Genomic DNA, 15285 nt, shown 5'->3' on the forward strand with positions numbered 1-15285 from the left:
ACTCAGCCAATTTTAAAATTTGTGCACGTAAATTTAATTAAACAGTTTACCAATGAGTGCACCAGTTTGCCCAGTCCTTCTTCAGGTTATCGAGATCTTTATGGTTCTTCAGCCTGACTTCTCCCAGTTCATCCAGACCTCTCACTTAGGCCTGGAATTTCCATTCTTGCAGAGAATGGTGAATCCCGGCGGTAACAGGGGGAGAAGGGGGGCGGGCGGGACTGCAAAAGCCGGCAGCCATCGCACCACCGCAGTGTTATCGCTGCCGGCTTTCACATCTAATAGTGCCACCGTGAAAGGTGGTGCTATTGGGTGTGCTACTGGCGACGATAACGGTCCTTACCTTATCGCCGCACGCGAAGATACCGCCGCGTCCGCCTCCCCGCCGCTCCGACTCCTCCCCTCCCCACCCCGACTCCGCCCCCGGGAAGCTATCGCACTGCAGTGACCCCAGCCTGCCAGTATTCTCTTCAAAAGCAACTGTGGATAGACTAGCAAAAAACTTGATTAAAAGCATGATTAAAACAGGTAACCAGAACTGTACTCAACCAACCATAAACAGTGAACTCACATAAGATTCTAGGTACCCCAAGCTAGGGACTGGATGAACACTTACCAGTAATCCCTTGGGACCCAGAGCCCCACAGGAGGACTACTGACACACTCAAGCGGCAGCCAAGGGCGGGAAGCTGAGTCCATCTGTCTACACTCTGGGAGGCGGGGTGGCGCTTTATGTCTGGGATGGTATAGAGCCCAACAGGACAAAGATCTTGCATGAGACTAAATGCACAATCAAATCTTTATGGGTAGAAATCCCTTGTGTGTTGGGGAAGAGTATAGTGATAGGAGTATACTACCATCCACCTGGCCAAGATGGTGAGACAGACGGTGAAATGCTAAGAGAAATTAGGGAAGCCAACCAAATTGGTAGTGCGGTAATAATGGGAGATTTCAATTACCCCAATAGTGACTGGGTAAATGTAACATCAGGATATGCTAGAGAGATAAAGTTCCTGGATGGAATGAGTTTTATGGAGCAACTGGTTCAGGAACTGAGGAGAAAGGGAGCAATTTTAGATCTAATTCTCAGAGGAGCACAGGATTTGGTGAGACAGGTAACAGTGGAGGGGCCACTTGGCAATAGTGATCATAATATGATCAAATTTGAATTGACTGGAAGAGATACAGTAAGTAAATCCATAGCTCTAGGGCTAAACTTTCAAAAGGGGAAATTTGATACAATGAGAAAAATAGTTAGAAAAAAAACTGAAAGGAACAGCCTCAAAGGTAAAATGTGTGCAAGAGGCATGGACATTGTTAAAAAATACCATTCTAGAAGCACAGTCCAGATGTACTTCATACATTAAGAAAAGTGGAAGGAAGACAAAACGATTACCGGCATGGTTCAAAGGTGAGGTGAAAGAGGCCATTTTAGCCAAAAGATCTTCATTCAAAAATTGGAAGAAGGATCCAACAGAAGAAAATAGGATAAAGCATAAACATTGGCAAGTTAAATGTAAGACACTGATAAGACAGGCTAAGAGAGAATTTGAAAAGAAGTTGTCCACAGAGGCAAAAACTCACAGTAAAAACTTTTTAAAATATATCCGAAGCAGAAAGCCTCTGAGGGAGTTGGTTGGACCTTTAGATGACTGAGGGGTTAAAGGGCACTTAGAGAAGATAAGGCCATCGAGGAAAGATTAAATGATTTCTTTGCTTCGGTGTTTACGGACGAGGATGTTGGGGAGATACCCATTCCGGAGAAGGGTTTCATAGGTGATGATTCAGATGAAGTGAACCAAATCACGGTGAACCTAGAAGATATGGTACGCCTGAATGACAAACTGAAGAGTAGAAAATAATCTGGACCGGAAGGTATACACCCCAGGGTTCTGAAGGAACTGAAAAATGAAATTTCAGACCTATTAGTAAAAATTTGTAACCTATCATTAAAATCATCCATTGTACCTGAAGACTAGAGGATAGCTAATGTAACCCCAATATTTAAAAAGGGCTCCAGGGGCGATCCGGGAAACTACAGACCGGTTAGCCTGACTTCAGTGCCAGGAAAAATAGTGGAAAGTGTTCTAAACATCAAAATCACAGAACATATAGAAAGACATGGTATAATGGCACAAAGTCAGCATGACTTTACCCAATGCAAGTCTTGCCTCACAAACCTGCTTCACTTTTTTGAAGGGGTTAATAAACACGTAGATTAAGGTGAACCGGTAGATGTAGTGTATTTGGATTTTCAGAAGGCATCTGACAAGGTTCCTTATGATAGACTTCTAAGAAAAGTAAAAAGTCATGGGATAGGTGGCGATGTCCTTTCATGTGGGAGCACTGAGAGGAGAGGATCACCTTGCTGGCGGCTGAAAGGAATCAGTAAGTTTTCGCTTGGGACATTGTCTTTTTTAAAAGTATTGGAGCAAAGTTAACTATTTGGGAATATTATTTAGTGTGTTTGTGCTTTTAATAGTCAGTAAGTCAGTGGTGAATAAACAAGTTAGACTGTTTGTATTTTTAAATAGTCATTCTATAAGGCAGCTAGTAAGCAGTAAGTAGTGTGTTTATTTTTAAAAGTCTGTAAGGCAGCTAGTAAGCAGAAATGAGTTTGTATTTAAAAACAAAACAAAAAAACCCCACACAACCCCACCCCCCCCCCCCCCACAAAAAGTAGCCAGAAGCTAGAAATAAGCTAGGAGCAATGTATACCTAAGTAAAAAAGGTTGAAAAGTTCAGCTCAGTTACTCACCTTGAAAAGGTGTTGAGGTAGTGTGATTTGTTTGAATAGGTACCAACATTTGTTAATCAAGAGAGCAGTGAGTCACTCTGGCTGACTAACTGAAGTTAGACTGTTTGGATTTCCCAACCCTCCCACCCCTCGCCCACTTACCCCTATCTCATCCTTTAATTTATAGGCAGGTGCCACTTTCACAAAAAAAAACAAAAAAAACAACAAAAACTTTATTGAGAGTTTGACCAGACCCCGGTAGGCCACTACCAGACATATAGTTAATTCACTATTTATTCTATTTATTTAAAATCTTTTCTATAATACATTTAAAGGACGTTAGACACATTCCTACGCCCACAGAAACCTAAAACTTAACTAGGAACTGATCAAAATTTAGAAGAAGGCAGCAGTCCAGCAGCAAGAGGGGGGCTTCCCAGTCTTTTGCATCGAGTGTCACATGTATGATTTTTTACCCACCGGTGAGAAGTTGTACATGTGCAAGCGATGCAAAGAGCTCCTGGCTCTCAGAGAACGAGTCCGATCTCTGGAGGCTAGAGTGGCAGACCTGGAGGAGCTGAGGCAGACAGAGAGATATATAGATGAGACCTTCAGGGACATAGCAGCCAAGTCCCAACTTCAGACTGGCATCCCTGGTGCTGCCTTGGAGGAAGAAGGTCTCATGATTGGAGACCATCAACTACCGGTAGGTGCAGCAGGAAAGGATCCTGTAGCAAGGACCTGCTCTCTAGGTGATGCATTGTCCTTTCGCACTGAGGATATCTCCCCAAGGCCTACTGCCCAGGAGGGAAGGGTTAGGTCAGCCGTCATAGTTGGTGATTCGATTATTAGGAATGTAGATAGCTGGGTGGCTGGTGGGCGTAAGGATCGCCTGGTAACATGCCTACCTGGTGCAAAGGTGGCGTACCTCATGCGTCACCTAGATAGGATTTTAGATAGTGCTGGGGAGGAGCCGGCTGTCGTGGTACATGTGGGCACCAACGACATAGGAAATGTGGGAGGGAGGTTCTGGAAGCCAAATTTAGGCTCTTAGGTAGAAAGCTTAAATCCAGAACCTCCAGGGTAGCATTCTCTGAAATGCTCCCTGTTCCACGCGCAGGTCACCAGAGGCAGGCAGAGCTCCGGAATCTCAATGCGTGGATGAGACGATGGTGCAAGGAAGAGGGATTCAGTTTTGTTAGGAACTGGGGAACTTTTGGGGAAGGGGGTGTCTCTTCCGAAGGGTTGGGCTCCACCTTAACCAGGCTGGAACCAGACTGCTGGCGCTAACCTTTAAAAAGGAGATAGAGCAGCTTTTAAACTAGAACAAAGGGGAAAGCCGACAGTCGCTCAGCAGCGCATGGTTCGGAGTGAGGTATCTTCAAAGAATACTAATGATGCATTAGAATTAGGGCATCCCAACAGTGAGGTTCCAATAATAAGAAAAGTAGTCCAAGTGCCTGTAACTAAAAACTCACCTGAGCTCAAAAATTGTAACTTATCCCCATCAACTAAAAAGCAGAATGAAAATACAAACAAAAAACAAATTTTGAAATGATTGTATGCTAATGCCAGGAGTCTAAGAAGTAAGATGGGAGAATTAGAATGTATAGCAATGAATGATCTTAAAGCAATCGTACTCTCACCTACAAAAAAGTTCTGTTGAACTAACTTTATTTCAAACAATTTAAAAAATAATAAATTAAGGAGAAAGAGGTAAGTTTCATATTAGAGATGCACGCCTCCATGGCGTTGCGTCCTTCTTATGGTTTAATCATTAACTTGCCTCCTTCCTCCTTTATGTGTTTTATTTATAATTCAAAAAATTTTTTCGATGTGTTTTTTTAAAGTATGAATTTTTCTCTAAAAATTAATTGTTTTCTCCACCTTGCATAATGGGATCATTTAAATTTTTTCTTGCCAAAAATTTTTTAAAAACTTATGTTAAATGTCCAAGTTCTTTGTCCCTATGCTCGGGGGGAATTGTTTTAAATTGATTTTAACGCCTTCTATTTCAAATCTCCTGTTTAAGGGAAATTATATATGAACGCCAATCTCTTGCACTTTAAATTGCCACTACCAAAATGAAACAGTTTGTAACTTATCTCCCGACACAGCTGCGTTTCGAAAATTTGTTCTTCCTTCATCAGGGGAGCCTGTCCATTCTTCTTCTTGTTCTCTTTTTCGTTCAAATTTTTAAAGCGCTGTATGACTTCCTGCGTTCTCTCTCTCAGGCTAACAAGCTCTGAGTAAACGGCGTTATTGTTCAGCGTTTAGCCCATGCTTTAAAAGCTGATCAGCAGATCAGAAATCAACCAATGGTGTGAGGTACGTCTTACGTACTACGTCATTTTCACTAACCTTCGTCTTTTAGTGGACAGAAAATCAAAGGCTCTGTCAGATTTATATCAAGCTCGCCCACTCTACCTCCTCATTCAATCCCTGCGGTGTCACTGTATTCAACTTAAAAATCCACTGTTGTTCAATATAGTTCAATCTCCTTTTTTCATTTCCTCCATGGTATGTGCTTTCCACCTTGTCTATGACTGTCCATCTGAGCTGATCAAAACTATGTGCATGACCCATGCAGTGCTGTACCATAGGTGCTTCAACGGTCTTCGTATTTAGTTTTGATTTATGTTCAATCAGTTGCGTCCTTATAGCTCTTGATGTTCTGCCCACATAATTCTTCGGGCAGGGGCATTGGATTAAATAGATCACATTCTTGGATGTACAATCAGAATTTCGACCCCTCTTTATGTTATTTCCTGTGACTGGATTTTTCCACTCACTGCCTTCAATGGTGATATCACACATATCACAATGTTGACATGCCTTATGATATCCTCTTTGGGATTTCTCTTCCATATCTCTCATGATATCTGCATGTACTACTTTATCTCTGATGTTTGAGCCTCTAGTAGTTGTTATAAGTGGTAATTCTCCAAATATTTCATGTATGGATAAAATAGACCAATGTCTCCGTATTGAGGCTGTGATGTATTTTAAGCGGAGATGAATACTGGTTATTAGCAATGAATGATGACATAGACTTAATTGGCATCTCAGAGACATGGTGGAAGGAGGATAACCAATGGGACAGTGCTATACCGGGGTACAAATTATATCGCAATAACAGAGAGGAGCACCCGAGAGGTGGTGTGGTGCTTTATGTCCGGGATGGCATGTCCAACAGGATAAACATCTTGCATGAGACTAAATGCAAAATTGAATCTTTATGGGTAGAAATCCCTTGTGTGTCGGGGAAGACTATAGTGATAGGAGTATACTACCGTCCACCTGGTCAAGATGGTGAGACGGACAGTGAAATGCTAAGAGAAATTAGGGAAGGTAACCAAATTGGTAGTGCGGTAATAATGGGAGACTTCAATTACCCCAATATTGACTGGGTAAATGTATCATTGGGACACGCTAGAGAGATAACGTTCCTGGATGGAATAAATGTTAGCTTTATGGAGCAATTGGTTCAGGAACCGACGAGAGAGGGAGCAATTTTAGATCTAATTCTCAGTGGAGCACAGGACTTGGTGAGAGAGGTAACAGTGGTGGAGCCGCTTGGCAATAGTGATCATAATATGGTGACATTTGAATTAATGACTGGAAGAGGAACAGTATGCAAATCCACAGCTCTCGTGCTAAACTTTCAAAAGGGAAACTTTGATAAAATGAGAAAAATTGTTAGAAAAAAACTGACTGAAAGGAACAGCTACAAAAGTAAAAAATGTGCAAGAGGCGTGGTCATTGTTAAAAAATACCATTCTAGAAGCACAGTCCAGATGTATTCCACACATTAAGAAAGGTGGAAAGAAGGCAAAACGATTACCGGCATGGTTAAAAGGGGAGGTGAAAGAAGCTATTTTCGCCAAAAGATCTTCATTCAAAAACTGGAAGAAGGATCCAACAGAAGAAAATAGGATAATACATAAACGTTGGCAAGTTAAATGTAAGACATTGATAAGACAGGCTAAGAGAGAATTTGAAAAGAATTTGGCCTTAGAGGCAAAAACTCACAGTAAAAACTTTTAAAAATATATCCGAAGCAGAAAGCCTGTGAGGGAGTCAGTTGGACCGTTAGATGATCGAGGGGTTAAAGGGGCACTTAGAGAAGATAAGGCCATCGCGGAAAGATTAAATGATTTCTTTGCTTCGGTGTTTACTGAAGAAGATGATGGGGAGGTACATATACTGGAGAAGGTTTTCATGGACAATGATTCAGATGGACTGAATCAAATCACGGTGAACCTAGAAGATGTGGTAGACCTGATTGACAAACTGAAGAGTAGTAAATCACCTGGACCGGATGGTATACTCCCCAGAGTTCTGAAGGAACTAAAAAATGAAGTTTCCCGGATCGCCAGGACAATTTTCTCAGTGGAAGGGAGTGGGCAGTGGAGTGCCTCAGGGATCTGTATTGGGACCCTTACTTTTCAATATATATATAAATGATCTGGAAAGAAATACGACAAGTGAGATAATCAAATTTGCAGATGATACAAAATTGTTCAGAGTAGTTAAATCACAAGCAGATTGTGATAAATTGCAGGAAGACCTTGTAAGACTGGAAAATTGGGCATCAAAATGGCAGATGAAATTTAATGTGGATAAGTGCAAGGTGATGCATATAGGGAAAAATAACCCATGCTATAGTTACACAATGTTAGGTTCTATATTAGGTGCTACAACTCAAGAAAGAGATCGAGGTGTCATAGTGGATAACACATTGAAATCATCGGTTCAGTGTGCTGCGGCAGTCAAAAAAGCAAACAGAATGTTGGGAATTATTAGAAAGGGAATGGTGAATAAAACGGAAAATGTCATAATGCCTCTGTATCGCTCCATGGTGAGACCACACCTTGAATACTGTGTACAATTCTGGTCGCCGCATCTCAAAAAAAGATATAATTGGGATGGAGAAGGTACAGGGAAGGGCTACCAAAATGATAAGGGGAATGGAACAGCTCCCCTATGAGGAAAGACTAAAGAGGTTAGGACTTTTCAGCTTGGAGAAGAGATGGCTGAGGGGGGATATGACAGAGGTGTTTAAAATCATGAGAGGTCTAGAACGGGTAGATGTGAATCGGTTATTTACTCTTTCGGATAATAGAAAGACTATGTGGCACTCCATGAAGTTAGCATGTGGCACATTTAAAACTAATCGGAGAAAGTTCTTTTTTACTCAACGTACAATTAAACTCTGGAATTTGTTGCCAGAGGATGTGGTTAGTGCAGTTAGTATAGCTGTGTTTAAAAAAGGATTGGATAAGTTCTTGGAGGAGAAGTCCATTACCTGCTATTAATTAAGTTGACTTAGATAATAACCACAGCTATTACTAGCAACAGTAACATGAAATGGACTTATCTATCATAACATGATCCACATCCCTCTGAACATTATCAGGGAACAGTTTCCCTGTGGCACTTGCTTGCCAAGGCTGGCAAGTTGAAGCCTCAAATATGCAAACCTTCATAGCAAGTTTCTTTGCTTCTTCTGGGTACCTCTGCAGAAATATTCTGCAGGTCCTAAAAACATTCTGCTCAGGAATAAAGGAGGATGGATCCATACTGGGGCCCATAGACCCAAACCTGACACTCTCTGACCCTTTTCCCAGACAAGTCACTGCCATTGGGAACAAAGGGTGAGAGGACATAACTGCTATGTCACCTTCTGCCACACTCCCCTCCAGAGCTAGTAGAGTTCAAGGGGGATGGCCCAACATCGGCCAAATCTGTAGTAGCCAAATCTCATTGAGCATCCAAACAATGCTGGCACAGGCATAGAGATTGCCATGACTGTACTGCCTATATGGCAAGCCGCACTGACAGCAAGATGGATAGAGTCCCCTTTTTGGGTTTTTTTTCCCGATACCTGAGGTTTCCTGCTCTGTGCTTTAGGAAGCCTTCTACATGCCCACCAACAGTACACAGAAGTACACATGCAAAATATGTGCCCAAAAATAAGCTGCGGTCGTACGCACACAAGTACCCCAGTGTGTAACCATGTGCCTAAACCAGGTCATGATCATATCCGCACAAGTACCCCTCGTGCCAATAAGCGCACAATCATAGGCGGCAATCTTATGTGCACAAGTAACCATTTTCGCGAGTGCCTACATCCGTACACCGCTGCATGGCGAGAATGCATGTAGATGCCTGAACGCAGGAAAAACTCACTGCCACCGCTACCATGCGGCTAACCAAACCGAGCCTGAGGAGCAGACCCTGGCCAAAGGCTGCTCAACCCGCCGAACCTGAGCTGCTTCTGCTCTACACTAACTCCCTAGAGAAGTGAGAGGGAAAGGGGATAAAAGATGCCAAGCAATAAGCGCTGAGGGAGAAGACCCGGTAAGGAAAAAAGAGAGAGGGACTAAAGTCCCCTCTTTAACATTTTTTTTTCCTTTACCTGAACTCAGCCCTCCCTGGCTGAGAGCATGGATGAATCACCAGCTATTGGGGGAGAGAGGCACAAGCCTTCACTGCCGAGCACGCTATCCAACCGCCTTTTTTTTTTTTTAATTAAGTCTACGCCTGGCCAGGCTTCCAGACTTAAAAATGCTCAACTGAGGGAGGGACTCACCAAGTATCACCTCAGGAGCTTAAGCGGTGTGTTGAAATCTTCTATCTTGTCCTATTTTAGTCATCTTTATTTTTTTTTTTTATCACAAGCAATCTACCGCAGGGAGATGCCCGTCCACCATCTGCTGGAGATGGAGAATACTGGTGGGTTTGAGTGATGTCAGCTTTGCTCCATCTCCATCTGCTAGGAGAGGTGCATAATACCCCTCGAGTAGATTGGCCTACCTGAGTGCAGAGGAACATGGTTCTTCATCTCTGAAAGGTTGCAGTCCTCTTGGATAATTGCTATGAGCCCATTTCCTTTTTTCAAGCTTTTTAAGGGTCTGATTACCTTACCTTACCTTACTTAATAGAATTGGGAAATTTCTATGTCCAACGCTATGTTTAACAACAAATGGAAAGTATACTGTGTGCAGTACCTCTTCTTAACTGGGATACAAGCGAGTTGTTTCTGAAACTTGAATTTTGTTTGCCATTTCGAGAAAGCAACTGCGATGAATTCTTCTCACCAACTGGTTTTGAATTGTCAACCTAAAAATGAACAAAATATGAATTGGTTTTCCCTGTTTTATGAATCTGAAACATTCCAAGACTTGCAAAACGCACCTCACACATTTAAAAAAAGGCAGTAAAGGTACTAAAACTGTTACTAAAAATATTTCCATATTGCATCACTAAGAGGTTTTTTTTTTCGGTAGAGGCATGATGGTATATTGGCTTGTGGACACTGTGATGTAGTTTGCAAATTACACCGGTTATTTGAATACTGTCCCCTAAACATCTAACACTGATTGAACACCTGTCCTGGTTCTGTGCACCCAAACTTATGTGCCTAAATACCTACATAAGCACACAAATGTTTTTCTTTGACAATTTACCTATATATATCTGAAAATGAGGATTTAATACAGATGTGTAGTTATAAGCACAGCTACAATGGGATTACCTCACTGCCTTATACATGCTTTGAGGTTGATATTCAACCTGCCATGTGTAGATATATTTATAACTATCCGGTTAACTTAATCCAGATATTCAGCAATATCCGGTCACAAGCTAACAAGATACAATTGCCCAGCTAACTTTAGGTCTGCTATTTGGCCAACTAGAGTTACCTGGGTAACTCTGGCTTGCCAGCACTGAATATCAGCAATAGCCACTAAAGTTTAACCAGGCCCTGTGAGCTCTTCTAGTGCCATCTCTTTTTGTCTAGTTCGATTTTGTGTGAGCTGTGATGTGCATGGAAAGAATTTAGCTGGTCAGCTGGGTAGGGAAAAGGGCTAATTTCAAACTGTAAGGCTAACTTCCATAATTAGCTGGAGAAAACCTTTGAATATCAATCCCTATATTATCTTAACAGTTTGGAATTTTCTCTTCAGATTATCTATAAAATTCACTGTTATAGCATTTGAATGAAAGTTTCATGGAGAATTCAGAAGACAATTTTCTAAAGTGACTTACCCAGACAAATGGGTTGTCCAAAAATCGCCCACCCTTAACTAGGGGAGTGCACTGACACATTTTTTGTTTAATTTTTGTTGCATTTTATAAACAATTTAGTTTTATATTATTTCTTTTTTCATTTAGTACATGCTAAAATGTAAAAATGAAACACATCATTGGGTTTTTTTGGGACATTTCAGATTGGTTATTTTAAACTGATCGCACATCCCAACCCTCCTAAAAGTTCTGGAATACTTTTACCTGCTTTGAGAAGAGGGTTTCCCGGGAGCATGATTAGGTCGGGGTAAGAGAAATACATGCACAGATTGCATTTTTCAAATCTACGCGTGCACTACTCCCCCGAAAATTCTCCACACACAAAAAGCAGAGGCAAGCCCACAGCAGTTTTCAAAGGGAATGTATGCACGTATTATGAATCAATATAGGTGGTCTGAGCTTGGCTCCTCAATAGATTCTCATTTCCAATGATTGACTCTGAATAACGTATTTCTCTATACTTTAGTTATTTCTATTTATGGCATTCAAAGAAAATAACCTGGAGAATCAGACTTACATGTCTGACTACAAACGGTGGTCTATGGTCAATTTCAGATTTGAACTCAAAGTCCCCCAGATTCAGTTGAGCCAGTCGCTGCTGGTTTTCATTGTAAAGCTCGCACATACGCCTCCTGGTATATGGAGATGGGGATCGGGATCTGGAAGACTGTGTAGGTTTCAGGTAATTCTTCTGTTTTGTTTTTGTACTTCTTATAGGAGAAGCATTCAACCTCAGTGGAGATCTTCCATGTCTTTCATGGCTATGCCTCTGTAACATAAATTGAATTAAACACAGCACAGCTACTCTTGTAGCATAAATGCCCTTTTCTGATGCTACTCAACCTTTCGTTTCATTGAAACCAAACAGCTAAAACTTTTTTTAAATCAAAATCCACCCTGTTTTTCATCAGCGCTGACATTTCATGAATGTGTTTAGTTTATGCCATGGTAAAATGCACACACTCAAAACTTTACATGAAGACTGGAAGACATGTTGGTAGGGGGAGGAAGCATGGAGAAGTCTGTGATCTTCTACTGTAGTATCTTTCATTTTTCTTCTTCTTTAGCCTTCCAGTCACTGACAGAAACATTCAGTGTCCTTCTGTGGCTAAGTGCATGTGATGTAGTTTCTTCCAAATGCAGGGTCCCATTGGTTCCCTACTAAAGCTGTAGCTCAGTAGCCAGATTAGAAAGGCAGAAAAGTTTTAAAGGAGCATACCATCTATATTACAGCACCCCCTTCTGAGGCTGCTGTATTGGTTGCTGCCAGTTCCTATATAAGGACAGCCCCTTTGTGGATTTTAAATTGGTCATCAAAGAGGAAGGTGTGTTTTCTGTTGAGTTCCTGATTTTGAGTTTGAGAAGAAATCTTGGGCACCACATGCTGGGCCTGGATTAGGAAAAGCATTGACAGACTATCTCATTTGAGTTTTTCCCCCTTTGAGGAGGAGACAACTTCTTATTCTGGACTTTTGTAGAAGGAAGTTTTTCTACCCTTCCTTTCATTTGTACACATTGGGAGAGATTTCATGTTGTTTCCTGTTTCTTTTCAACAGAGGGATACAGCATCTACTTAATCAAGTCAGGGAGTAGAGCTCAGATATTATTCCAGTGTCTGAGGAGAAGAACTAAGAAGAAAGGAGCAGAGTGGAAATCATCTAGTTTATGACCACTGAAATAATCATTCAGTATCCAGAGGTTAGAGTGAAGAGGTACCCCTCAGGTACCACAATACCACAGACAAGTGATATTGTGATCTGAGTCAAAAACTGGTCAGTACCATTTTGAAAGATGTTATCAACTGGCCCAGTATTAGGGTGTACTCCAGGCCCCAACAGACACTAGGGATTTCATCTAAAGTATGGGGGGGTCCAGGGAGTGGGCTAGGGTGGGGGGGCTATTAGACACCAGGGATGTGATAAAGTATGGGGAGAGACTGGGGTGAGTCTGGAGGGGTAAGAAACCCTTGGGGGAGGGGGTTAGAACCGGGGGGCAATATTTTTTTAAAGGGGAGGGATTTTTGGAAGGGGGTGGGGCTTCACTACATGTCATTACAAAATTTTTTTTGTTTTACTTATTGTGGGACTGCATCGACAGGCAGAGAGGGGTAGTGGAACGGGGCTCTTCACAGACCACTGGAGGTTATTTTGGCACTTTGGGGAAGGGTGTTTTGGGCCATTTGGCCCTTTAATTTCACCACAGGAGCATCAAGATGTGCGTTAACATTCCGATGCTCCAGCCAAAATATTATGTACAATTTCTGAATTGTAGTTAATTTTTCAGCAAATAATGTGTCCATGGCAAAAACGTGACATTTTATTAGCACAGGATTACCTATGCATTAGCTGCTTTGCATACATTAGTACATTTTTTGCATGCAGAGCAGCTAATTTCAATAGTGGTGGATTTTTTAGCAAAATATCATGTGATATTGTGAATATTGTGCAATATCACCATGATATGGGTATATTGTGTGATAAAGGCAGTTTTTCACACAGTACTGCCTTATTGCAGCTTAGTAAATATCCCTATAAACTTGCAAAAAGTGCTATGTTTCATCTTTAAATCAACTTTCAGTAAAGTTGTATTGGAACACCCATCTATTTCCAGCACAATTACTGGTACCTACTACAGAGACTATTATCAAACCACAAGGGCTCAAGAGGATATCTTCCCCATCATGGAAGAACCCTATAGGCTTGAGGCTATTTGAATGGTATGGGATGTGAAGAGAATTTTAGCCCTAGGAATAAGTGTGTGCCAATGGACTCCCAGAGAGAAACCTAGTCTAGGGGTTACACAAGGATGTTAACAGCTGGTGATAGTGTAAGGATGGTAGTGTCATTCTCTTCTAGCTTGGATTACTAGTGCTCCTTTCATAGCATTCCCAAACCCTGTCATCCCAAGTAGGATCCAAACCAAGGACTGCACTCACTTGTTTAGCTATGTGCAGCACTAAGTATTGAGCCATTTGACTAGCAATGCTTAATTATTTTTACATCATGTCCAATAGTACAAATGTACATTGGAAAAGAACAGAACCTGCTCTAGCTCCTATACTGTCTTTAGCTGCTCCCTAGTCCCCACACTCCATGCCACAAACCTAAAACTTTGTGACACTCCTTTTCTTGAAATGCAGATTAACATCATAACATGGTATCTCTAGGGAAATACATTAATCGCCTTGTCATTCAGGATAATTAATCCCAGTCTTCTCCTATGTCTTTCCCAGTCATGTAGAGTCCATAAGTCCTAGCTGCCCTCCACCATACTACTTGGTTGAGCATGACAAATGGGAGCCTCAGGTTAGCTGATGCCATTGTGGATTATGTGTGGGGTAAGCAACTGAGGATCACTCTTGCCTATTTGACAGGGCTTCTGATGGTAAGGGAGGCCTGGTGTGGGGTGGATGGTAGCCAACACAGGGGTGTGGGGTTTTTTTTTTCACATACTGGGGAAGGCTAGGTTGTGAGCTATGGAGCAGGGCATCCTTGGGGGGGTTGGAAAGAGGGTAATGTGCCAGAGGGTGGACTAAGGGAACATTCTACTTTAGGAGAGGGCTGGCAATATGGCTGAGTGGGTTTCATCTTTGAGTAGGGGAGGGATAATTCACTCAGGCAGCTGCCCCTTTAGGGATCCAGTGAGGAGAGAGGTGGACACTAGAGCACTGGCAGGTGCATTAAACTGTTGATACTCTTGTGGCAACATTAACTACGCATCTTGAGGTATACTCAACTTTCCATGGCTTACCATGATCCACATAAATGGGTACATTTCCAAAACATTATAGAGGTAATTTTGAAAGGAGATACACGTGTAAATGTAACATACTATTGTAGCAATTTTCAAAAGCCATTTACATGCGTAAAATGCGCTTACATGTGAATATCATATGGGCAATTCAATGGCATATATTGTAGCAGTTTTCAAAAGTCCAATTACATGGGTAAAGTACATTCACACGTATAAAACCAAATTTTAAGCATGAAATGTTTTTTATAATCAGGCTCTCAGCAAATAAAAATTAGTATATACGCGTGTAAGCTGCCTTGTGAAGCAGTGCCCCTAGTATTCCCCTATTTACCTGTGCAGGACCAGGCTAGACACCTGGTCCACCTTAAATGCCTTAAGGAGAGTATAGCTCTATGGGTGGGATCCTGCGGGGCAGGTGGCGCTCAGAGGGCGTAACCAGAGACTGGGGAATAAGAACTGGGATCCAGGTGGAGATAACCAGACCAGGCCCAGGTTTCCGGGAGGAAGGCAGCTCCTGTATGTAACGCTGTCCAAACACTGAGCTGAGACAAAGCAGTACAAACTGTGAGTGGAGAGAGTATGCTGTCTGAAGGTAAAGGCAGTCTACTGCTGTGTATATGACTGAAGCTGTGAATAAAGATTATGTTTTAAGAAAGGCTGGAGTCAGACTGAATTTCTGCCTTCAGGCCTGTGGGAATCAC

At 41.9% G+C, this 15285-nt stretch overlaps 1 protein-coding gene across 3 annotated transcripts in view; it reads right to left on the reverse strand.

Moving 5' to 3' along the window:
- SPATA6L (spermatogenesis associated 6 like) overlaps positions 1–15285 on the reverse strand; it is a 183778-nt gene that overhangs the window by 62256 nt on the left and 106237 nt on the right. For all 3 annotated transcript variants that reach the window (XM_029613496.1, XM_029613501.1, XM_029613504.1), the window contains exons 7-8: positions 11349–11600; positions 9751–9862 (exon numbers count right to left, since the gene is read on the reverse strand). In XM_029613496.1, the coding sequence (XP_029469356.1) occupies positions 9751–9862; positions 11349–11600 (364 nt within the window). The remainder of the gene's footprint in view (positions 1–9750; positions 9863–11348; positions 11601–15285) is intronic.

This window comes from Rhinatrema bivittatum, chromosome 1 (genome assembly GCF_901001135.1).
Source record: "Rhinatrema bivittatum chromosome 1, aRhiBiv1.1, whole genome shotgun sequence".
Taxonomy (NCBI): domain Eukaryota; kingdom Metazoa; phylum Chordata; class Amphibia; order Gymnophiona; family Rhinatrematidae; genus Rhinatrema; species Rhinatrema bivittatum.